Raw genomic sequence first — 25,736 nt, forward strand, 5'->3', positions numbered from 1 at the left:
AGTAGAAACAGTCCTGGAAAATGTAAACACGTATTTAATCTAAACAAAGAGCAGGGGAAATAGAACAGTTATTTCCGCTCCCAGGGGCTCCTGAAAAAGTGGACACGGAGAGGAAGTTTCCCCGTGAGAGAATCAAGACAAGGATCACCCACTTAAGTCGGAAATAATGTTTTGTTTCCTCTCAGAGGTGGGCTGTCCCGAGAGTGTAGGATAGTGCTAGTGAACGGGGTGATCGTCCATCGGTGTGGACTCAGTGGGCCGAAGGGCCTGTTTCCCCGTTGTATCTCAAAAAGTCAAAATCTAAATGTGAGTGGGAGCACAAGTACATCTGGGAGGGCAAAGATTAAACGTACTGGAGTGCAACATATTGTGTCAGCTACGGAGAAAGTGCCAGATTAAAAAAAAAAAAGCACAGAGGCTACCATGAGGTGGGTTGGGAGATGGGAACGAGACCCTGGGCTTATGAGAGGACCATTCAGAAGACCGATAACACTGGGGGAAAGAAGCTGGTCCTGAATCTGGTGGTACAGTCTTTCAAGCCTTTATATCTATTGCTCAACGGGAGAGAGAGGATGAGGGAATGACCAGGGTGTAAGACGCCCATGATTACGTTGGCTGCTTTACCGAAGCAGTGTGTAGACGGGGAAGGAGGAGGCAGGTTTGTGTATGGAATGGGCTACATCCACAACTCTATAATTTCTACTAATTACTAAAATAATTACTAAAAACACCTACAACGGGACCCCACCACTGGCCATATCTTCCCATCCCCTCCCCTTTCTGCGTTCCGCAGAGACCGTTCCCTCCGTAACTCCCTAGTCCACTCGTCCCTTCCTACCCAAACCACCCCATCCCCGGGCACTTTCCCCTGCAACCGCACGAGATGCAACACCTGTCCCTTTACCTCCCCCCCTCAACTCCATCCAAGGACCCAAACAGTCTTTCCAGGTGAGACAGAGGTTCACCTGCACCTCCTCCAACCTCATCTATTGCATCCGCTGCTCCAGATGTCAACTTATTTACATCGGCGAAACCAAGCGCAGGCTCGGCGATCGCTTCGCTCAACACCTGCGCTCCGTCCGCTTTGGCCAAACTGGTCTCCCGGTGGCCGAGCACTTCAACTCCCCCTCCCATTCCCAGTCTGACCTTTCTGTCATGGGCCTCCTCCAGTGCCATAGTGAGGCCCACCGGAAATTGGAGGAACAGCACCTCATATTTCGCCTGGGCAGCTTGCAGCCCAGTGGTATGAACATCGACTTCCCCAACTTTAGATAGTTCCTCTGTCCCTCTCTTCCCCCTCCCCCTTTCCAGATCTCCCTCTATCTTCCTGTCTCCACCTATATCCTTCCTTTGTCCTGCCCCCCTGACATCAGTCTGAAGAAGGGTCTCGACCCGAAACTTCACCCATTCCTTCTCTCCTGAGATGCTGCCTGACCTGCTAGGTTACTCCAGCATTTTGTGAATAAATACCTTCGATTTGTACCAGCATCTGCAGTTATTTTCTTACACTAAAATAATTTAAATTCCCACCGCTTCCTTATTTGAATTTGGTCTCTCGAGCAGTGAAAGGTTATTCAACTGTGCCTGCTTCTTTGTGCAGGAGGATTGGAATCACAGAGGAATTAAATTGGATAGGGTCATAGAGTCAAACAGTGTGGAAACAGGCCCTTCGGCCTAACTTGCCCACGTCGACCAACATGTCCCATCTGCGCTAGTCCCACCTGCCTATGTTTGCCCCATATCCCGCTAAATCTGTCCTATCCATGTACCTGTCTAAATGTTTCTTAAACGTTACAATAGTCCCTGCCTCAACCACTTCCTCCGGCAGCTCATTCCATACCGTGCTTTGTGTAAAAAACGTCACCTCCTCAGGTTCCTATTAAATCTTTTCCCCCCCCTCACTTTAAACCTATGTCCTCTGGTCCTCGATTCCCCTACTCTGGGCAAGAGACTCTGCGCATCTACCCGACCCATTTCTCTCATGATTTTGTACACTTCTATAAGATCACCCCTCATCCTCCTGCGCTCTGAGGAATTAAGTCCTGCACCAGGACACCTTAACTTCCAATTAATTTACCGTTCAGTTAATCTAGATTTACTTCAACAGTGAAGCAAGAAGCTTTCCCTTCATGTCAAGCTAGATAGAGCTCTTAAGGATAGCGGAGTCAGGGGGTATGGGGAGAAGGCAGGAACGGGGTACTGATTGAGAATGATCAGCCATGATCACATTGAATGGTGGTGCTGGCTCGATGGGCCGAATGGCCTCCTCCTGCACCTATTGTCTATTGTCTATTGTCTATTGTCTATTGTTTGCTCTGACTCTTTGAAAACACCCATAAAAGATCACGCCCTCATCCTCTTGCGTTCCAAGGAATAGAGTCCCAGCCTACTCAATCTCTCCTTGTAGCTCAGGCCATCGAGTCCGCGTAAATCCTCTCTCCACCCTTTCCAGCTTGACAGCATCTCTCCCATAGTACAAAGATGCAGGCACAGTTGAATAACCTTTCACTGCTCTAGTCTCATGGTCTAAAACATGGTCTCCATGGGTCTCATGGTTCTCAAATTGTTAAGAGGTGTCACTTGTCTTCCTGTTTTCTTGACTCCTTGTGGTGAAAACCCCTGCAATGGGCAGATCCATTTATAATGTCTCTCGTCATTCATTTACATGAGTATAACTAGGCCACAGTGATGCAGAGATTTTGCACAGTGGCTCACTGCACCAATATACATGCCCTCCTTTGCTTAGCTTAGTTTAGTTTAGAGATACAGTGTGTGAAACAGGCCTTTCGGCCCACCATGTCCGTGCCGATCAGCGATCCCCGCACACTAACACTATCCTACACACACTGGGGACAATTTACAATTTTACCAAGCAAATGAACCTGCAAACCTGTACGTCTTTGGAACCTGGGAAGATCCCGGAGAAAACATATCTGCTCTGATTCTTATCGAAACATATAAGATTATTAAGGGGTTGGACACGTTAGAGGCAGGAAACACGTTCCCAATGTTGGGGGAGTCCAGAACAAGGGGCCGCAGTTTAAGAATAATGGGTAGGCCGTTTAGAACGGAGATGAGGAAAAACTTTTTCAGTCAGAGAGTTGTGAATCTGTGGAATTCTCTGCCTCAGAAGGCAGTGGAGGCCAATTCTCTGAATGCATTCAAGAGAGAGCTGGATAGAGCTCTTAAGGATAGCGGAGTCAGGGGGTATGGGGAGAAGGCAGGAACGGGGTACTGATTGAGAATGATCAGCCATGATCACATTGAATGGTGATGCTGGTTTGAAGGGCCTCCTCCTGCACCTATTGTCTATTGTCTATTGTTTAAAACCCACACAGGGCACGGGGTGAATGTACAAACTCTGTACAGACAGCACCTGTAGTTCCGATCGAACCCGAGTCTCTGGCGCTGTAAGGCAGCAACACTACCGCTGTGCCACCGTGCTGCCCCATTAAGACTGGGAAGTGGAGTTAAAATCAAAAGGTGGAACAACTTGTAGGGCAGTTGCCTCACAACACGAGGTTCAATCTTGACCTCGGGCGCTGTGTGTCTGTATGCATGTGTTACTTTAGTTTAGAGATACAGCGTGGGACAAGGTGCTTTGTCCCACTGAGGCCACATTGACAACTGAGCCTCGATGTTCACAAGGGTTCTATGTTAGCTCACTTTCTCATCCACTCCTGACATGCAAGGGATTTAGTCTAGTTTAGAGATACAGCGCAGAAACAAGCCCTACGGCCCATCGAGTCCGCACCGACCCAGCGATCCCCGCACATTAACACCATCCTACGCAGGGGATAATTTTTACATTGATACCAAGCTAACATAGAAACATAGAAAATAGGTGCAGGAGTAGGCCATTCGGCCCTTCGAGCCTGCACCGCCATTCAATATGATCATGGCTGATCATCCAACTCAGTATCCCGTACCTGCCTTCTCTCCATACCCCCTGATCCCTTTAGCCACAAGGGCCACATCTAACTCCCTCTTAAATATAGCCAATGAACTGGCCTCAACTACCTTCTGTGGCAGAGAATTCCACAGATTCACCACTCTGTGTGAAAAAAAACTTTCTCATCTCGGTCCTAAAAGACTTCCCCCTTAAACTGTGACCCCTTGTTCTGGACTTCCCCAACATCGGGAACAATCTTCCTGCATCTAGCCTGTCCAGCCCCTTAAGAATCTTGTAAGTTTCTATAAGATCCCCCCTCAATCTTCTAAATTCCAGCGAGTACAAGCCGAGTCTATCCAGTCTTTCTTCATAGTCCTGCCATCCCAGGAATCAATCTGGTGAACCTTCTCTGTACTCCCTCTATGGCAAGAATGTCTTTCCTCAGATTAGGAGACCAAAACTGTAAGCAATACTCCAGGTGCGGTCTCACCAATGCCCTGTACAACTGCAGCAGAACCTCCCTGCTCCTATACTCAAATCCCCTCGCTATGAATGCCAACATACCATTCGCCTTCTTCACTGCCTGCTGCACCTGCAATAACCTACATACCTGTACGTCTCTGGAGTGTGGGAGGAACCCAAATTTCTCGGAGAAAATCCATGCAGGTCACGGGGAGAACGTACAAACTCCGTGCAGATGGCGCCCACAGTCAGGATCAAACCCTGGTCTAAACTAAACTAAATTGGAGAAATGGGAATCGGATGATTTAAAAGCCTGAGGATTACAGAGATTGAATTGTGGAGGTAATTAAATCATTTTGAGGCCCTAAGAGAGAAGCACTGTACCACTTATGCATTCCACTATTAATGGCCTGCTGCAACACCACTGAATTGGGAATTGAAAGAAATGGGCTGGGAAGTAAGGCACAGACAGGCATGTGCACAAGGAGAAAATAAGCCACCTCAGATGGTAAAGGTGCAGCTGCTGCAGAAACTGGGGAGGGGGGAGGCTAATTAGTGGCAAGCAAGTTCCCTCTTGGCCGACAAATTGGCGCTAACCTTCATTTTGGGCCTTGTTTTCAAGAGAGAGTTAGATTTAGCTCTTTGGGCTAACGGAATCAAGGGATATGGGGAAAAAACAGCACATGGATAGAATCACAAAGATGGCATGCCAGAGCCTCGACTTTCTGAGAGGTTTAAGCAGAAGGCAGTGGAGGCCAATTCTCTGAATGCATTCAAGAGAGAGCTAGATCAGAGTTCTTAAGGATAGCGGAGTCAGGGGGTATGGGGAGAAGGCAGGAACGGGGTACTGATTGAGAATGATCAGCCATGATCACATTGAATGGAGGTGCTGGCTCGAAAGGGCCAATGGCCTCCTCCTGCACCTACTTTCTATGTTTCTGTTTCTGTGTTTCAGACTCAAGAGAGGAACAGCACCTCATATTCCGGTTGGGCAGTAGTCTCCAATCTGACGGCAACCCAATTTCAGATCGCCTGCTCCTCTTCCGTTTCTTTCTCTCTCCTTCTGATAGACAATAGACAACAGACAATAGGTGCAGGAGGAGGCCATTCGGCCCTTCGAGCCAGCACCGCCATTCAATGCGATCATGGCTGATCATTCTCATTCAGTACCCCGTTCCTGCCTTCCCCCCATACCCCCTGACTCCGCTATCCTTAAGAGCTCTATCTAGCTCTCTCTTGAATGCATTCAGAGAATTGGCCTCCACTGCCTTCTGAGGCAGAGAATTCCACAGATTCACAACTCTCTGACTGAAAAAGTTTTTCCTCATCTCCGTTCTAAATGGCCTACCCTCCGTTCTAAATGATCCACCCAGATCCTCTCACACATGCCTTACTTTCCACTGCCACTTCTGCTCCAATGATGGGACTTTCCACATGGTGATTTTGTAGTTTAGTTTAGTTTTTTAAAAGTTTTAGTTTAAAAACACAGCGCAGAAACAGGCCCTTTCGGCCCACCGGGTCCGTGACGACCAGCGATCCCCGCAGCACACTAACACTATCCTACACCCACTAGGGACAATTTTTACATTTGCCCAGCCAATTAACCTGTGTATCTGCACGTCTTTGGAGTGTGGGAGGAAACCGATGATCTCGGAGAAAACCCACGCAGGTCATGGGGAGAACGTACAAACTCCGTACAGACAGCTCCCGTAGTCGGGATCGAACCCGAGTCTCCGGCGCTGCATTCGCTGTAAGGCAGCAACTCTACCGCTGCGCCACCGTGCCATAGTCTTCCTTCTTTTTCAACTGTGGCTTCTCTTCTTCCAGGGCCCTCATCGGTCTCACATTGTCCTGCATCACTGCTCTCATTCCTTTTCCTACTGCAGCAAAGATAGAGTAACCCCGGTTTTCACCTTCCGCCCCATCATATGTTCATAAGTTCATAAGTTACAGGAGCAGAATTAGGCCATTCGGCCCATCAAGTCTACTCCGCCATTCAATCTTGGCTGATCTATCTTCCCCCCTCAACTCCATTCCCCTGCCTTCGCCCCGCAATCCCTGACACCCGCACTAATCAAGAATCTCAAATTTTGTGCCTTAAAAATATACAATGACTGCCTGCACAGGTGCCTATGCCAGTGAATTCCACAGATTCACCACCCTCTGACAAACAAAATTCATCCGCATCTTCTTACTAAAGGTACATCCTTTAATACTTGTATACACTGGAATTTAGAAGACTGAGGGGGGATCTTATCAAAACGTATAAGATTATTAAGGGCTTGGACACGTTAGAGGCAGGAAACATGTTCCCAATGTTGCGGGAGTCCTGAACAAGGGGCCACAGTTTAAGAATAAGGGGTAGGCCATTTGCAACTGTGATGAGGTAAAACTTTTTCAGTCAGAGAGTTGTGAATCTGTGGAATTATCTGCCTCAGAAGGCAGTGGAGGCCAATTCTCTGAATGCATTCAAGAGAGAGCTGGATAGAGCTCTTAAGGATAGCCCATACCCCCTCACTCCGCTATCCTTAGCCGACCAGCGATCCCCGCACACTAACACTATCCTCTACCTACTGGGGACAATTTTTACATTTACCAAGCCAATTAACCTACATACCTGTACATCTTTGGAGTGTGGGAGGAAACCGAAGATCTCTGAGAAAACCCACGCAGGTCACGGGGAGAACGTACAAATTCCGTACAGACGGCGCCCGTAGTCGGGATCGAACCCGGGTCTCTGGCGCTGCATTCGCTGTAAGGCAGCAACTCTACCGCTGCGCCACTGTTCCGCTTTGACTCCTGATTTGATGGAACACTACTTCCTGCAGCAGTGTGAAATGATGTATCTTCCCCACTACCAGGTCCCTTCGTTCCACTGTGTCTGTTTCAGAGGTTGTCAATTTATCGCTGAATTAGGGACGGTTTCATGCTGTTCCTGGGAGCTGTGTTGATATTGCACAAATGCCTTTCATGTCAAACATTACAAGAGTCAGAGACAGATGACCTTAATCCATGTTCGGAGTGCTTGGAATTCTAATTCCTTGGGTGAAAGTGGAGGGCAGAGGGGTTGAGAGGTGGGAATTAATTATGGACAGCAACTCAGCGTGGAAACAGGACCTTCGGCCCAACTTCCCCACACCGGCCAATCTGTCCCATCTACACTAGTCCCACCTGCCTGTATTTGGTCCACATCCCTCCAAACCTGTCCAATCCATGTACCTGTCTAAATGTTTCTTAAATGTTGCAATTGCCCTTGCCTCAACTACCTTCTCCGGCAGCTCGTTCCATACACCTACCACCCTTTGCGTGAAAAAATGACCCCTCAGATTCCTATTAAATCTTGTCACGTTCACCTTAAGCCTATATTCTCCCTTCCTTGATGCCACTACTCTGGGCAAGAGAATCTGTGCACCTATTCCTCTCATGATTTTGTATACCTCTACAAGATCACCCATCATCCAAGGATTAGAGTCCGAGCCTTCTTGACCTCTCTCTGTAACTCAGGCTCTTGAGTCCTGGCAACATCCTCGTAAATCTTTTCTGCACCCTTGCCATCTTGACAACATCTTTCCTACGACATGGTGCCTAAAACTGAACACAATACTCTAAACGCGGCCACAGCAATGTCTTTCACAACTGCAACATGACCTCCCAACCTCTGTAGTCAATACTCTGCCTGATGTGCAAAAAGCCTTTTTTTAAAGACTGGAGCGACCAGGGTTGTATACACTGGAATTTAGAAGGATGAGAGGAGATCTTATCGAAACGTATAAGATTATTAAGGGGTTGGACACGTTAGAGGCAGGAAACATGTTCCCAATGTTGGGGGGGTCCAGAACAAGGGGCCACAGTTTAAGAATAAGGGGTAGGCCATTTAGAACTGAGATGAGGAAAAACCTTTTCAGTCAGAGAGTTGTGAATCTGTGGAATTCCCTGCCTCAGAAGGCAGTGGAGGCCAATTCTCTGAAAGCATTCAAGAGAGAGCTAGATAGAGCTCTTAAGGACAGCGGAGTCAGGGGGTATGGGGAGAAGGCAGGAACGGGGTACTGATTGAGAATGATCAGCCATGATCACATTGAATGGCGGTGCTGGCTCGAAGGGCCGAACGGCCTCCTCCTGCACCCATTGTCTACCTGCGGTGGCACTTTCGATGAACTCTGCACCTATGGTGCTAGATCCCTCTGCTCTACAACCCTACCATTCGCTGTGTAGGTTCTGCCCATGTTACTGCTCCCTAAATGCAACGCCTCACATTCCTCTGTACAGTGTTGTCTGCAGTTCTGGTCGACCATGTGACGGGAAGGACGAGGAGGCTTGGGGAGAGGGTGCAGAAGAGGATCACCAAAATGCTGCCAGGATCAGGGGGTATTACCTATCGGGAGATGTTGAGGATGGATATGAAGGGCATGAAGGGATATTTATCAGGTGCGGGCAGAGCAGATTAGTTTAATTTGGCATCATGTTCGGCACAGGCCTTGTGTGCTGTGTTATTCTATGTTCTAAGTCGGCGGTCACGGTAGCGCAGCGGTAGAGTTGCTGCCTTACAGCGAATGCAGCGCCGGAGACCCGGGTTCGATCCCGACTACGGGTGCTGTCTGTACGGAGTTTGTACGTTCTCCCGGTGACCTGCGTGGGTTTTCTCCGAGACCTTCGATTTCCTCCCACGTGCAGGTATGTAGGTTAATTGGCTGGGTAAATGTAAAAATTGTCCCAAGTGTGTGTAGGATAGTGTTAATGTGCGGGGATCGCTGGGCGGCGCGGACTCGGTGGGCTGAAGGGCCTGTTTCCGCGCTGTATCTCTAAAACTAAAAACTAGTTCATGATTACGCCTCATGATTCCCATGCAAACCAATGCCAAAATGACCAGAGAATCTGTTTCTTTGAAATGTTCAGTGAAGAATAAACTTGGTCCCCCTCAGTTTTAGTTTAGTTTAGTTTATTTTAGAGTTACAGCGTGGAAGTAGGCCTTTCAGCCCACCGAGTCCGCACCGACCAGCGACCCCCGCACATTAACACTACTCCACACACACACACACACAGGGACAATTTTACATTTTTTTGCCCAAGCCAATTAACCTACATACCTGTACATCTTTGGAGTGTGGAAAACCGAAGATCTCGGAGAAAACCCACGCAGGTCACGGGGAGAACGTACAAACTCCACACAGACAGCGCCCGTAGTCAGGATCGAACCCGGGTCTCTGGCGCTGTAGGGCAGCAACTCTACCGCAGCGCCACCGTGCCGCCCAAGTGGCACTTGGTGAAATAGTGATATTGAGTATTTAAAATTTACATGAGAGAGCTGAGGCAATAGATTAAGATAAATGCACCAAGCCTTTTACCCAGAGTAGGGGAATCAAGAACCAGAGGACATGCCGTAGGTTTAAGGTGAGAGGGGAACACAAATGATGGTGAGTGTGTAGAATGAGCTACCACAGGAGGTAGTTGAGGCAGGTACCGTAACAATATTCCAAAGACATTTGGACAGGTACACGAATAGGAAAGGTTTCGAGGGATATGGACCATACGCGGGCAGGTATCTGGGGGCATCTGGGACAGCATGGGTAAGTTGGGCCGAAGGGGCTGTTTCCATGCTGTATGACAATGACTGTATGTTACCCTAGTTTAATGTTTCATTGTAAAGATGGCACCTCTGACAACAGAGCACCATATGACTGCACTGACCTGTGAGTCGAGACTTTTGTGTTTGTGTCTGAACTGGGGAATAACCAAGGAACAATGAACTGTCGTTGGTTGTGCTAAGGGCTTAGTGTTTTTATTGCACTATATGTTATCGACATTTGTGCCGGAAGGAACTGCAGATGCTGGTTTAAACCGTAGACACAAAAAGCTGGAGTAACTCAGCGGGACAGGCAGCATCTCTGGAGGGAAGGAATGGGTGACGTTTCGGGTTGAGACCCTTCTTCAGACCCGAAACATCACCCATTCCTCTCCAGAGATGCTGCCTGTCTCGCTGAGTTAACTACATTTACTGTGTTTACAGTTCCGCTGTGGTACACAGTGACAATTCAACACTTTTGACTCTTTGACTCTGTAACTCGGGCTAGGACGGCAGAGTGGCACAACGGTAGAGTTGCTGCCTTACAGCGCCAGAGATAACGGTTCGATCCTGACTATGGGTGCCATCTGTACAGAGTTTGTACGTTCTCCCCGTGACCTGCATGGGTTTTCTCCAGATCCTCCGGTTTCCTCCCACGCTCCAAAGACGTGCACGTTTGAAGGTCACTTGGCTTTGGTAAAAATGGTAAATTGTCCCTAGTGTGTAGGATAGTGCTAGTGTTTGGAGTGACCGCTAGTCGGTGTAGACTTTGGCCTGTTTCCACGCTGTATCTCCAAAGCTAAACAGAAAACTGAAACTAAGACCATGACTGACATTTGAAATGATCTTATACTCCGCTCAGTTCAGAACGAGCTGCCAGAGGAGACAGTTGAGGCTGGGACTATCCCAACGTTTAAGAAGCAGTTAGACAGGTACATGGATAGGACAGGTTTGGAGGGATATGGGCCAAACGCAGGCAGGTGGGACTAGTGTAGCTGGGACATGTTGGCCGGTGTGGGCGAGTTGGGGGCCTGTTTCCACATTGTATCACTCTATGACATATCTGGTGATTGATAATAAATGCTGGGGCTCACCATCGAATCCCACTTTCTGTGGACAAATGAATGAATGAACAGGACAGCAAGGTGGCGCAGCGGTAGAGTTGCTGCCTTACAACGCTTGCAGCATCGGAGATCCGGGTTCCATCCCGACTATAGGGGTTGTCTGTACAGAGTTTGCACGTTCTCCCCGTGACCACGTGGGTTTTCTCCAAGAACTTCCGTTTCCTCCCACACTCTAAAGACGTACAGGTTTGTAGGTAAACTGGCTAGGTACAAGTGTTAATTGTCCCCAGTGTGTGCGTGCGTTAGTGTAAACAATAGACAATAGACAGTAGACAATAGGTGCAGGAGGAGGCCATTCGGCCCTTCGAGCCAGCACCGCCATTCAATGTGATCATGGCTGATCATTCTCAATCAGTACCCCGTTCCTGCTGGGGCGGGGATCGCCGGTCGTTGTGGACCCGGTGGGCCCAAGGGCCTGTTTCCGCGCTGTATCACCAAACTAAACTAAAGGCAGGGCTTCTATTTCCCATTTGGCCATCGCCGATTCTTTGACACTTGCAGGGAGACGGGGTGCCAGCTCGAGGGGCGAACGGACCTCTTTACCTGCAGACAACGTCGACCTTGCAGGACTCCAGCAGCGACAGGCAGTTCTGCTTCTCCTTGACGTAGTAGGAGCAGGAGGGGACAATGGTCTGCCTCCTGCGCTCGGCACAGGCCGTGTCCTCACAGGGGCAGAAGAGCAGCTCATGCGTGAACTCGACGGGGACGCGATCGAAGAACTTGCGCAGGACTTTGTGGCACTTGAGGTGGTTGCAGGCCTCCGTCTTGCTGGAGCGCTTGATGCAGGAGGACACGTACTCTGTCCGCAGCCGCTGGCACGACTCGTCCACATTGCAGGCCTTGGCCGCATCCAGGCAACGGTTGGCCCGTGTCACACCTACGTCAGACCCTGTGAAACCAATTGGACAAACATTGAATCTTCCTATAGACCTTGTGCCAACTGGGTGTAGGGATGTAACGCTGAGGCTCGACAAGGCCGCACTTGGCGTATCGTGAGCAGGTTTGGGCCCCATATCTGAGGAAGGATGTGCTGGCGTTGGAGAGGGTCAAGAAAATTATCCCAGCGATGATTTCGTTTCAGGAAGGAACAGCAGATGCTGGTTTACACTGAAGATAGACACCAAATGCTGGAGTAACTCAGGGGGACAGGCAGTATCTCTGGAGAGAAGGAACGGGTGATGTTTCTGAAGAAGGATCTCGACCTGAAACGTCACCCGTTCCTTCTCTCCAGAGATGCTGCCTGTCCCGCTGAGTTACTCCAGCATTTTGTGTCTATCTTGTACTTTGTGTCTGTTGTAGCATGTTCATCAATGTTAATAACCATGAACAGGAATAGCAGAGGTAAAACCCTGATTGCCAGACAGCAACGCTACCGTTATGGAGTCTTAGAGTCATACAGCGTGGAAATAGGCCATTCAACCCAGATTGCCCACACCAACCAATGTGTCCCAACTGCACTAGCCCCACCTGCCTGCATTTGGCCTGCTGAGTTACTCCAGACTTTTGTGTTTAGTTTAGAGATACAGCGCGGAAACAGGCCCCTCCGGCCCACCGGGTCCGCACCGACCAGCGATCACCGCACATTAGCACTACACGATCCTACACACACTAGGGACAAATTACATGTATACCAAGCCAATTAGCCTACAAACCTGTACGTCTATGGAGTGTGGGAGGAAACCGAAGATCTCGGAGAAAACCCACGCTGGTCACGGGGAGAACCTGCAAGCTCTGCGCAGACAGCACCCGTAGTCAGGATCGAACCCGGGCCTCTGGCTTTGTGAGGCAGCAACTCTACTGTTGTGCCACCGATAGTATATACTGACTTGTTATTGCTGCTGTTGTGATGTGTCAGCTATGGTGTTTACAGCACCGAGGTGAGTCGTTCATGCGCTCTTTTCCTTTTAGATTAGCCGCTCTAAGTGAGTGGACGCCATGGCAACGGGCCTTCATGGTCAGGCCAAGAACGCTGCACTTACAACAACTGGGATTTGAAAATGGTGCCAAACTGGTGACTCTGCGTGCTGTCTCAGTGAACCACTGCTACATACTTGTACTGTATCTGAGATGCTTATCTAACATGTATCTAGGTGCTTATGTACAGTGTTACTTGTACTGAGCTGCATACAAGAATGAGTTTCACTCTACCTGTGACAAATGAAGTACCATAAAAAAATAAACATGCCTCAAGAAATAATGGTTAATGAGCACCAGACAGGAGCTGAGATGCTTGCAGACTGGAGATGGGATAGCCTAGGCTGAGGGTGGAACGGTGGTGCAGCGCTAGAGTTGCTGCCTTGCAGCGCCAGAGACCCTGACCGGGTTTTATCCTGACTACGGACGATGTTTGTACGGAGTTTGTACATTCTCCGCGTGGGGTTTTCTCCGGGTGCTCCGGTTTTTTTTCTCCCACACTGCGATTGTAAAATTGTCCATAGTGTGTAGGATCGCGTTCGTGAGCGGGGTGATCGCCGGTTGTACACGGTGGGCCCAGGGGGCCTGTTTCCGCCTGTTTCTGTATCTCTAAAGTCTAAAGTCCAGAGGATAGCTCCTCTCTCTGGGTCAGTCGTCCAATGCCAAGTGAAGTATTTACACATCAAGAGATGAGGTGAGAGAGTTTTCTTTGTACTGGTTGTTGACCCTGGAGCCAAGAAGGTTAAGAAGTGACTTGACAGCGATGTGGAAGATCTTGCTGGGTTTAATAGAGGTAAGTTTTTCCCACTGGTGGGTGTTTCAAGGGAACGCAGCTTTGAAGCGATGGATGAAAGAAACAAGAGGGATGCATGGAAGATCAATTTTTTGTACAGGGTGAAACATCTGGCTGTAGAATTGCTGGAGGCAGATTTAGCCAAGGAATTCCTGATGGTAAAGACTGAAGTGTTGGAGGAACACAGGGCAGCACGGTGGCGCAGCTGTAGACAATAGACAATAGACAATAGACAATAGGTGCAGGAGGAGGCCATTCGGCCCTTCGAGCCAGCACCGCCATTCAATGTGATCATGGCTGATCATTCTCAATCAGTACCCCGTTCCTGCCTTCTCCCCATACCCCCTGACTCCGCTATCCTTAAGAGCTCTATCCAGCTCTCTCTTGAATGCATTCAGAGAATTGGCCTCCACTGCCTTCTGAGGCAGAGAATTCCACAGATTCACAACTCTCTGACTGAAAAAGTTTTTCCTCATCTCAGTTCTAAATGGCCTACCCCTTATTCTTAAACTGTGGCCCCTTGTTCTGGACTCCCCCAACATTGGGAACATGTTTCCTGCCTCTAACGTGTCCAACCCCTTAATAATCTTATACGTTTCGATAAGATCTCCTCTCATCCTTCTAAATTCCAGTGTATTCCAGGGTAGAGTCGCTGCCTTACAGTGCTTACAGCGCCAGAGACCCGGGTTCGATCCTGACTACGGGTGCTGTCTGTACAGAGTTTGTACCTTCTCCCCGTGACCTGTGTGCGGTTTCCCCGGGCGCTCTGGTTTCCTCCCACATTCCAAAGACCTGCAGGTTTGTAGGTGAATTGATTGTAAATTGTCCCAAATGTGTAGGATAGTGTTAATGTGCGGGGATCGCTGGATGGCACAGATTCAGTGGGCCGAAGGGCCTATTTCCGCACTGTATCTCTAAACTAAACTAAGCTAAACTAAACTAAACCTGCAAATGATCGCCCGCAGCAAATTCTGGAACCAACATGGGTTTTTGGAAGCTACAAGAGTGGTAGCAACCAAGTAAATGCTTCAATAAATGAGTTCCATGTAAGTACACCTTAGCAAAGCTGGCAAGACCTCCAAAAAAATGAGTCAGCAGTTTAGTTTAAAGATACAGCGCGGAAACAGGCCCTTCAGCCCACCGGGTCCGCGCCGACCAGCGATCTCCGTGGACTATTTCTTTACACCGTGTGCTTAATCTGGGATTGTGTTTATGTATATTCGATAATTTATTGTATCACAAAATGCTGGAGTAACTCAGCAGGTCAGGCAGCATCTCAGGAGAGAAGGAATGGGTGACGTTTCGGGTCGAGACCCTTCTTCAGGCTGATGCAAAGTATTTCACAGTAGCTCAGTACATGTGATGATGAAGAACCATTGAACCTTTGAATTGGTAGAGTAGAAACTAGAGCAGGTTTGTGAGGTGGCAGAAATTATAGACAGTATAAGAAAATAACTGCAGATGCTGGTACAAATCGAAGGTATTTATTCACAAAATGCTGGAGTAACTCAGCAGGTCAGGCAGCATCTCAGGAGAGAAGGAATGGGTGACGTTTCGGGTCGAGACCCTTCTTCAAGGCCTCGACCCGAAACGTCACCCATTCCTTCTCTCCTGAGATGCTGCCTGACCTGCTGAGTTACTCCAGCATTTTGTGAAGAAATTATAGACACTTCCTTTTGAGTAACAGTGCTTCAAATAAAGTGAGCAATCACTTAGATATGTGTCCTCTGAGTCTCTCCTTTCATCTATTCCGAGTCAACAAAGACAAAGGAATTAAAATAAAATCATTCAAAGGATGTGAGCAAGAGTTTAGAGTAGGTTGTTAAACTGTAAATGGATCGATTGTCACCATGTCTTGTCTTTCCGCCGGCTGGTTAGCACGCAACAAAAGCTTTTCACTGTACCTCGGTACACGTGACAATAAACTAAACTGAACTAAATTTCTGAATGGTGAATCTGTGGAATTAATTGCCACAGACGGCCAAGTCAATGGGTATTTTTAAGGCAGAAATAGATAGATTCTTGATCAGTACGGGTGTCAGGGGTTATGGGGAGAAGGCAGGAGATTAGGAGGGAAAGATAGATCAGTCATGATCGAATGGCAGAGTAGACAGGATGCGTCGAATAGCCTAATTCTGGTCCGATCACATGATCTTATAAACTGAGGTTTTTGACTTTTACAGAATTATTCAAAAGTGAGAGAGTGTGGGAGGATAAAGTCACAAACCGGACATTGACAGGCTCTTGATTAGTACGGGTGTTAGGGGTTATAGGGAGAAGGCAGGAGAATGGGGTTGAGAGGGAGAGATAGATGACTGAATGGCGGAGTAGACTTGATGGGCCGAATGGCCTATCTCTGCTCCTATCACTTATGAACTTATGTGATTGTGTAGGCGCCAAGTGGGACAGAGAATTTCCTGAAGAAACGTGTGTGTGAATGCAAAGTGGTGCAAAGAAGTTCATAAGTGATAGGAGCAGAGTTAAGCCATTCGGCCCATCAGGTCGACTCCGCCGTTCAATCATGGCTGATCCTTCTCTCCCTCTCAACACCATCCTCCTGCCTCCTCCCCATAACCTCTGAGAAAGATAGAGTATGGTGCTTCTGGCTCTCCCCAGTCTTTGCCTCGACTGACACGGTCCCATTACACTCTCCAGGCCGAGTGTACAGCAGTTGTTGATAAAGAGGAGACTCACCTGCTGTGATGGAGGCCAGCCTGGCGTAGTCATACCCTCGCTTGCTGGGCTCGTAGGGCGAGCTGTCGTCCGTATCCTCCCCTGCAAAGTATGAACAACAGTTAGGGTGGCGCAGCGGTAGAGTTGCCGCCTTACAGCGCTTACAGCCCCGGAGACCCAGGTTTGATCCTGACCACGGGTGCTGTCTGTGCAGAGTTTGTAGGCTCTCCCCGTGACCTGCCTAGGTTTTCTCCGAGATCTTTGGTGTCCTCCCAAACTCCAAAGACGTACAGGTTTGTAGGTTAATTGGTTTGGTGTAAGTGTAAATTGTCCCTAGAGTGTGTTAATGTGCGGGGATTGCTGGTCGGTGCGGACATGCGGACAAGGGACCTATTTCCGAGCTGTATCTCTAAACCAAACTAAACTAGAGCGGCACGGTGGCGCAGCGGTAGAGTTGCTGCCTTACAGCGAACGCAGCGCCGGAGATTCAGGTTCGATCCTGACTACGGGCGCCGTCTGTACGGAGTTTGTACGTTCTCCCCGTGACCTGCGTGGGTTTTCTCCGAGATCTTCGGTTTCCTCCCACACTCCAAAGACGTACAGGTTTGTAGGTTAATTGGCTGGGCAAATGTAAAAATTGTCCCTGGTGTGTGTTGGATAGTGTTAGTGTGCGGGGATCGCTGGGCGGCGCGGACACGGTGGGCCGAAGGGCCTGTTTCCGCGCTGTGTATCTCTGAATCTAAAAAAAATCTGAAATCTAAACTAAGCAGTTATGTTCACCTCAGCCGGTTTCAGCTATTTCAGTGGGTGGGAGAACCGCCGGGAGGGAGGGGGAGGTGGGGAGACTAAGGAGGACCTGGTGTGGGATACTTTGTAACTTTGTCGCCGCCCTTAATGTGGCGACGCTTTGCATACCTTGGGTGTACAAAACAAAGAATATCACTGTGATTTGTCATACGTGACAATAAACGCATCTATTCATTCATTCATTCATTCATAGAAACATAGAAACATAGAAAATAGGTGCAGGAGTAGGCCATTCGGCCCTTCGAGCCTGCACCGCCATTCAATATGATCATGGCTGATCATCCAACTCAGTATCCCGTACCTGCCTTCTCTCCATACCCCCCTGATCCCTTTAGCCACAAGGGCATGGTTCAATAACTATGACTCCATGGCCTAAGAAAATCCCACATTGCTAGCATGTTTTTGTTTTCTGACTTTGATGAATTCTCACCGACAATATCGACTTTATACAGGAACTTTAACACCAACTGTGTTCAGAGGTCGATTGGTACCAGCATCTGCAGTTATTTTCTTATACAACCTAAAGGGCACCCGTCACGCCAACGTTTTTATCCATGTCTGCCCTTTCGGCGTACTAACGCTTTGTTTTTTGGTGTCTCGTTTCCACAGGTCTTGCTGTAGCCAGTGCATTGGTAGATATTTCCCAACAGAAGTCCTTGGATCACAAAGAGAAATCTGGAGCGATGCGGAATAGGAAACACCTTCCCCCTGCACAGCCAGGCACCTGCATCTGACGCTCAGAAGCCTCCTTCGTCAATCCCGAATAAACGCATCTATTCATTCATTCATTCATAGAAACATAGAAACATAGAAAATAGGTGCAGGAGTAGGCCATTCGGCCCTTCGAGCCTGCACCGCCATTCAATATGATCATGGCTGATCATCCAACTCAGTATCCCGTACCTGCCTTCTCTCCATACCCCCTGATCCCTTTATCCACAAGGGCCACATCTAACTCCCTCTTAAATATAGCCAATGAACTGGCCTCAACTACCTTCTGTGGCAGAGAATTCCACAGATTCACCACTCTCTGTGTGAAGAAAAACGTTCTCATCTTGGTCCTAAAGGACTTCCCCCTTATCCTTAAACTGTGACCCCTTGTTCTGTTCATTCATCTGTTTAGTTTAGTTTAGTTTAGTTTAGCGATTCAACAAGAAAGCAGGACCTTTGGCCCACCATTGTGTAGGATAGGACTAGTGCACAGGTGATAAATGTTTGGTGCGGACTTGGTGGGCCGATGGGCCAGTTTCCATGCTGCATCTCTAAACTAAACTAAACCTGGTCACAGGGAGAACGAGCAGACTCAATAGACAATAGACAATAGACAATAGGTGGAGGAGGCCATTCGGCCCTTCGAGCCAGCACCACCATTCAATGTGATCATGGCTGATCATTCTCAATCAGTACCCCGTTCCTGCCTTCTCCCCATACCCCCTGACTCCGCTATCCTTAAGAGCTCTATCTAGCTCTCTCTTGAATGCTTTCAGAGAATTGGCCTCCACTGCCTTCTGAGGCGGAGAATTCCACAGATTTACAACTCTCTGACTGAAAATGTTTTTCCTCATCTCCGTTCTAAATGGCCCACCCCTTATTCTTAAACTGTGGCCCCTGGTTCTGGACTCCCCCAACATTGGGAACATGTTTCCTGCCTCTAAAGTGTCCGACCCCTTAATAATCTTATACGTTTCGATAAGATCCCCTCTCATCCATCTAAATTCCAGTGTATACAAGCCTAGGCGCTCCTGTCTTTCAACATATGACAGTCCCGCCATTCCGGGAATCAACCAAGTAAACCTACGCTGCACGCCCTCAATAGCAAGAATATCCTTCCTCAGATTTGGAGACCAAAACTGCACACAGTACTCCAGGTGCGGTCTCCACATAGACAGCTCAGGAAATAACAATACAAGAGGCTGCAGATGCCGCAATCTTGAGCAAACGACAAAGTACTGGAGGAACTCAGGCAGTGTCAGTGGAGGGTAGACACAAAATGCTGGAGTGACTCAGTGGGACAGCCAGCATCTCTGGAGAGAAGGAATGGGTGACGTTTCGGCATATTTTATGTCTATCTTCGGTTTAAACCAGCATCTGCAGTTCCTTCCTACACACAGTATCTGTGGAGGGAATTGACAGACGATGTTTCTGGTCGTGACCATGCTACCGAATTTGGCAGCAGCCTCAGAAAGATGAAAGACTGGCTAAAACCCTGTCTAAAAATTAATTGTAGACCGATGTTCAAAGCTACTATCCATTTAGCACTGGTTACTGTGTTCAACACTTTATAGAGTCATAGTGTGATACAGTGTGGAAACGGGCCCTTCGGCCCAACTTGCCCACTCCGGCCAACATGTCCCAGCTACACTAGTCCCACTTCCCGCATTTGGCCCATATCCCTCTGAGCCTGTGCTATCCATGTACCTGTGTAGGAACTACAGATGCTGGTTTACACTGAAGATAGACACAAAATTCTGGAGTAACTCAGCGGGACAGGCAGCATCTCTGGAGAGAAGGAATGGGTGACGTTTCGGGTCCTTTTTCAGACTGGGAGTCGGGGGAGAGGGAGACACAGAGATAAGGAAGGGTAAGGCGTGAAAACGAGACATCAAAAGAGATGCTTTCAAGGAATTGTAGAATAGATCATTGTTAGCTCAGAGAAAGTCTGAAGAAGGTTCTCAACCCGAAACGTCACCCATTGCTTCTCTCCAGAGAACGATGCCTGTCCCGCTGAGTTACTCCAGCATTTTGTGTCAATCCATCCATGTACCTGCCTGGTGTCATTGTTTCTTGAACGTTGGGATGGTCCCTGCCTCAACTACCCCCTCCGGCAGCTCGTTCCATACACCCACCCACCCTTTTATATTTTTAATTAAAACTAAATTCATATGTGACAGCTGATGGTGTACAATATTTATTGGGTGTGAGAAGAGGGGGGTTTCTTGTAGTGTCTGTGTCGGGGATTCAGACAGTTGTGTTGCAACAACCATTAATCATGCAGTAAAATTGCCCGTAGCGCTGAAAACCACCCAGTGTCAGAGCTCCTAATGGAAACTAATTAGTCAGCCAGGGTTGTTAGCACTCCTGGCTTTCTGTCTAAGCAACAAGCATTGACCATGGGAAAACTCAGCGGGTCAGGCAGGGCCGTCTTTACAGCATTATGGGCCCCGGGCAAAGCAGTGTACTGGGGCCCCTACGACAACTACTCACAGGAATAAAAATGTAAATGGTCGATAAAATTAAACATATAAGCTCGTGGGGCCCCGGGCAAGTGTCCATCAGGCCCATGCATTAAGACGGCCCTGGGGTCAGGCAGCATCTCGGGAGAGAAGGAATGGGTGATGTTTCGGGTTGAGACCCTTCTTAGGGTCTCGACCCGAAACGTCGCCCATTCCTTCTCTCCCGAGATGCTGCCTGGCCTGCTGAGTTACTCCAGCATTTTGTGAATAAATACCTTCGATTTGTACCAGCATCTGCAGTTATTTTCTTACACTACTTTGACCATGGGAATGTGCTGACAAACGAGATCCAACACAACATCAAAGACATTAGGGCGGCACTGTGGCGCAGCGGTAGAGTTGCTGCCTTACAGCGCCGGTGACCCGGGTTCGATCACGACTACGGGTGCTGTCTGTACGGAGTTTGTACGTTCTCCCCGTGGCCTGCGTGGGTTTGCCCCGAGATCTTAGGTTTCCTCCCATACTCCAAAGACGCACAGGTTTGTAGGTTAATTGGCTTGGTAAAAATTAAAATTGTCCCTAGTGTGTAGAGGATAGCGGTAATGTGCGGGGATCGCTGGTCGGCGCGGGCCCAGTGGGCCAAAGGGCCTGTTTCCGCGCTGTATCTCTAAAACTAAAACTGAAACATTTCCAGGAAAAAAGGTCCTGCTGCTTAAACGTGGAGAACAGAGGCACAACTGGTAGAGCCGTTGCCTCACCGCGCCAGAGACCCCGGTTCGATCCTGACCTCGGGCACTGTCTGTACGGAGTTTGCATGTTCTCCCTGTGAGCATGGAGGTTTCCTCCTGGCCCTCCAGTTTCCCTCCCACATCACAAAGACGCGTGGGTTTGTAGCTTAATTGGCCTATGTAATATTGCCCCTAAAGCGTAAGGAGCGGATGAGGTTCATAACATATAACATATAACATATAAGTAATAGGAGCTGTAATTTCTGGGGCTGTAGAAAGCATCTTGTCCGGGAACATCACAGTCTGGTTTGGGAACAGCTCTGCCCAGGACAGGAAGGCTCTGCGGAGAGTAGTGCATTCGGCTGAACGCACCATGGGAACTACACTCGCCCCCCTGCAGGACCTATACATCAGGAGGTGCAGATCCAGAGCCAGTAACATTATGGGGGACCCCTACCACCCCAGCAACGGACTGTTCTAGCTGCTACGGTCAGGCAAACGCCTCCGCTGTCACGCTGTGTAAACAGAGAGGATGAGACGGAGTTTCTTCCCACAGGCCATCAGGATTGTTAACTCTCATATCACCAGGGACTAATTTAATTTACTGTATTAATTTTTTTTTTGTGTTAAATTTTTTTTTTCTCTATTCTGTTTTGTAGTTTAGCACAATCCGCAGGCGTTGTCACTTTCATTTCACTGCATATCTTGTATATGTATGTGACAAATATACTTGACTTGACTTGACTTGAGCAGAATTAGGCCATTTGGCCCATCAAGTCCACTTTGCCATTCGATCATGGCTGATCTACAGTATCTTTCCCTCTCGACCCATTCTCCTGCTTTCACAGCCCCGTACCCCTTGCCACCCGTACTCATCAAGAATCTGTCAATATCCAATGACTTGTCCTCCACAGCCGTCTGTGGCAATGAATTCCAAAGATTCCCCAACCTCTGACTGAAGAAATTCCTCCTCTTCTCCTTTCTAAAGGTACGTCCTTTCATTCGGAGCCATGGCCTCTGGTCCTAGACTCTCCCACCAGTGGAAACATCCACTATCGGAGGACGTAGAATTAGTGTTAGCGGGCGATTGACGTTCGGCATGGACTCAGTGGGCCGAAGGGCCTGCTTCCATGCTGTGTTCCTCAACTCAACTAAACTTAAATGCTCCTTTGTTCAATTGCTCCTTTGGAAGGTGCAGGTCCTTTGGTACGTTGGCATTCATAGCAAGAGGATTTGAGTATAGGAGCAGGGAGGTTCTGCTGCAGTTGTACAGGGCCTTGGTGAGACCGCACCTGGAGTATTGCGTACAGTTTTGGTCTCCTAATCTGAGGAAAGACATTCTTGCCATAGAGGGAGTACAGAGAAGGTTCATCAGATTGATTCCTGGGATGGCAGGACTTTTATATGAAGAAAGACTGGATAGACTGGGCTTGTACTCGCTGGAATTTAGAAGACTGAGGGGGGGATCTTATTGAAACATATAAAATTCTTAAGGGGTTGGAGAGGCTAGATGCGGGAAGATTGTTCCCGATGTTGGGGAAGTCCAGAACCAGGGGTCACAGTTTAAGGATAAGGGGGAAGTCTTTTAGGACCGAGATGAGAAAACATTTCTTCACACAGAGAGTGGTGAGTCTGTGGAATTCTCTGCCACAGAAGGTAGCCAGTTTAGCCACACAGTTAGCCACACAGAAGGTAGCTAAATATAGCCAGTTCATTGGCTATATTTAAGAGGGAGTTAGATGTGGCCCTTGTGGCTAAAGGGATCAGGGGGTATGGAGAGAAGGCAGGTACAGGTTACTGAGCTGGATGATCAGCCATGATCATATTGAATGGCAGTGCAGGCTCGAAGGGCCGAATGGCCTACTCCTGCATCTATTTTCTATGTTTCTATGTTTCTAGGAGCTTTGCCGACACCTGGGCAGTGCATTTCCAAAGATGATTATGTATCCTCTCCAGTCGAGGTCTTCCCTGGTGTTCTGAACTAACATGTCCCACCACTAGCCAGGATAAAAAGTGAATTTAGAAAGCTTCCTTAAGGGCCATTTTGCTTTCTTCCTTTTTGAAGTGATTTCCAGATGTTTCCTGCTGGCTTTCCGCTGCAAAGAGTAAAACAAACTAACATCTGTCTACCCGCTACAAACCCCCTGCCCGCACTGCCCCAACCCCCCCCCCCCCCCCAATTTCTCGCTCTGGAGAGCGTCTCTCAATGAGAGTGTCTCTTTCATCGTGTTCACTGCTGCCTGGGGGATTCACATCTTCCGCTGATGTATTTTACTCTCCGCGCACATTCATTTTGCAGGAATGAGATCATATCCACTGTTGAGCTCAAAGTTAATCAGCTCCAGTCGTGGAACTAAATTAAAAGGAGCCCCAATTTATGGAGTCACTTTTAAAGGAGGAAGGGAGAAGGGAGGAGAAATCAGGTGAAAACAAAAAAGTTAAGTTCGACACAAAAAGCTGGAGTAACTCAGCGGGACAGGCAGCATCACTGGAGAGAAGGAATGGGTGACTTTACGGGTCGAAACATCTCCCATTCCCTCTCTCCAGAGATGCTGCCTCTCCCGCTGAGTTACTCCAGCTTTGTGCGTCTATTTAGAGATACAGCTCAGAAACAGGCTCTTCGGCCCACCGGATCCGCGCCGCCCAGCGATCCCCGCACATTAACACTATCCTACACCCACTAGGGACAATTTTTTGCATTTTGCCCAGCCAATTAACCTACAAACCTGTACGTCTTTGGAGTGTGGGAGGAAACCGAAGATCTCGGAGAAAACCCACGCAGGTCACGGGGAGAACGTACAAACTCCGTACAGACAGCACCCGTAGTCAGGATCGAACCTGAGTCTCCGGCGTTGCATTCGCTGTAAGGCAGCAACTCTACCGCTGCGCCACCGTGCCGCCCGGTTTAAGCCAGCATCTTGCAGTTCCTTCCTACACAGGTGAATTTTTGTTTTACTTCCTCCGGTAGTGAAAGGCGTGGATAGAGTGGATGTGGAGAGGATGTTTTCCACTCGTGAGAGTGTCTAGGTCTGGAGTGCACGGCCTCAGAGTAAAAAGGACGTACCTTTGGGAAAGGAGACGAGGAGGAAGTTCTTTAGCCAGAGGGTGGTGAATCTGTGGAATTCATTGCCACAGGCAGCCAAGTCAGTGGATATTTTTAAAGCGGAGATTGACAGGTTCTTGATTAAGAAGGTTATCACAGGTTACATGAAGAATGCAGGAGATTGGAGTTAGGAGGGAAAAATCGATCAGCCATGATCGAATGACGGAACGGACTTGATGGGCCAAATGGCCTAATTCTGCTCCCATGTCTTAGGGTCTATTGTCTTATAGGAGAGGAGATGGTTGAGACAGGATTATAACAGCACTTAAAAGACATTTTCAGGGCGGCACGGTGGCGCGGTGGTAGAGTTGCTGCCATACAGCGAATGCAGCATAGGCGATCCGGGTTCGATTCCGACTACCGGTGCTGTCAGTACGGAGTTTGTACGTTCTCCCCGTGACCTGCGTGGGCTTTCTCCGAGATCTTCGGTTTCCTCCCACACTCCAAAGACGTACAGGTGTGTAGGTTAATTGGTTTGGTAAATGTAAAAATTGTCCCTAGTGTGTGTAGGATAGTGTTAATGTGCGGGGATCGCTGGTCGGCGCGGACCTGGTGGGCCGAAGGGCCTGTTTCCGCGCTGTATCTCTAAACATTTGGACTGGTACATGGGTAGGAAAGGTATATAGGGATAAGGGCCAAACATGTGCCAATGGGACAAGTGTAAATGGACAGTCTTGGTTGGCACGATGTGTTGGGCCACAGGTCCTGTTTCCATGCTTTATGACTCTACGAGTTTAATACATCCTTAACATATATTGAAAAAAATGTTATCATAATTGTGCATTTTTTAGTCATGTCATTGATAATGCAGAGCAGGAGAAGATAGTTTGAGAGTGATCGTAGCAAAAAAGCAGCACAGCACAGAGGAATAAATAGTCGCTGATAGATGGTACCTGAACTCATTGTACACCTAAGTTACCGGATGGATGTCTCAAGACACGGTGGAGAGGATGTTTCCACTAGTGCGAGAGGGCATAGCCTCAAAATAAAAGGACCTTCCTTTCAGAAGGGGATGAGGACGAATATCTTCATTCAGAGCGTGGTGAATCAGTGGAGCTCGTTGCCAGAGAAGGCTGTGGAGGCCAAGTCCATTGGATATTTTGTAAGGCAGAGATAGGCTTGATTAGTACGGGTGTCAGGGATTATGGGGAGAAGGCAGGAGAATGGGGATAGAAACATAGAAACATAGAAAATAGGTGCAGGAGTAGGCCATTCGGCCCCTCGAGCCTGCACCGCCATTCAATATGATCATGACTGATCATCCAACTCAGTAACCTGTACCTGCCTTCTCTCCATACCTCCTGATCCCCTTTAGCCACAAGGGCCACATCTAACTCCCTCTTAAATATAGCCAATGAACTGGCCTCAACTACCTTCTGTGGCAGAGAATTCCACAGATTCACCACTCTGTGTGAATAAAAACGTTCTCATCTCAGTCCTAAAAGACTTCCCCCTTATCCTTAAACTGTGACCCCTTGTTCTGGACTTCCCCAACATCGGGAACAAT

The 25,736-nt window shown here is 48.5% G+C and overlaps 1 protein-coding gene across 1 annotated transcript in view; it reads right to left on the bottom strand.

Annotated features, from left to right (window-relative positions):
• gfra4a (GDNF family receptor alpha 4a) overlaps positions 1 to 25,132 on the bottom strand; it is a 62,322-nt gene extending 37,190 nt beyond the window's left edge. Inside the window, exons 1-3 of the mRNA XM_078408432.1 lie at positions 25,123 to 25,132; positions 16,440 to 16,520; positions 11,582 to 11,927 (exon numbers count right to left, since the gene is read on the bottom strand). Coding sequence (XP_078264558.1) covers positions 11,582 to 11,927; positions 16,440 to 16,520; positions 25,123 to 25,132 — 437 coding nt within the window. The remainder of the gene's footprint in view (positions 1 to 11,581; positions 11,928 to 16,439; positions 16,521 to 25,122) is intronic.
• Between the last annotated feature and the right edge of the window lie 604 nt (positions 25,133 to 25,736).

This window comes from Rhinoraja longicauda, chromosome 1, assembly GCF_053455715.1.
Source record: "Rhinoraja longicauda isolate Sanriku21f chromosome 1, sRhiLon1.1, whole genome shotgun sequence".
In the NCBI taxonomy this organism is placed as follows: Eukaryota; Metazoa; Chordata; class Chondrichthyes; order Rajiformes; family Arhynchobatidae; genus Rhinoraja; species Rhinoraja longicauda.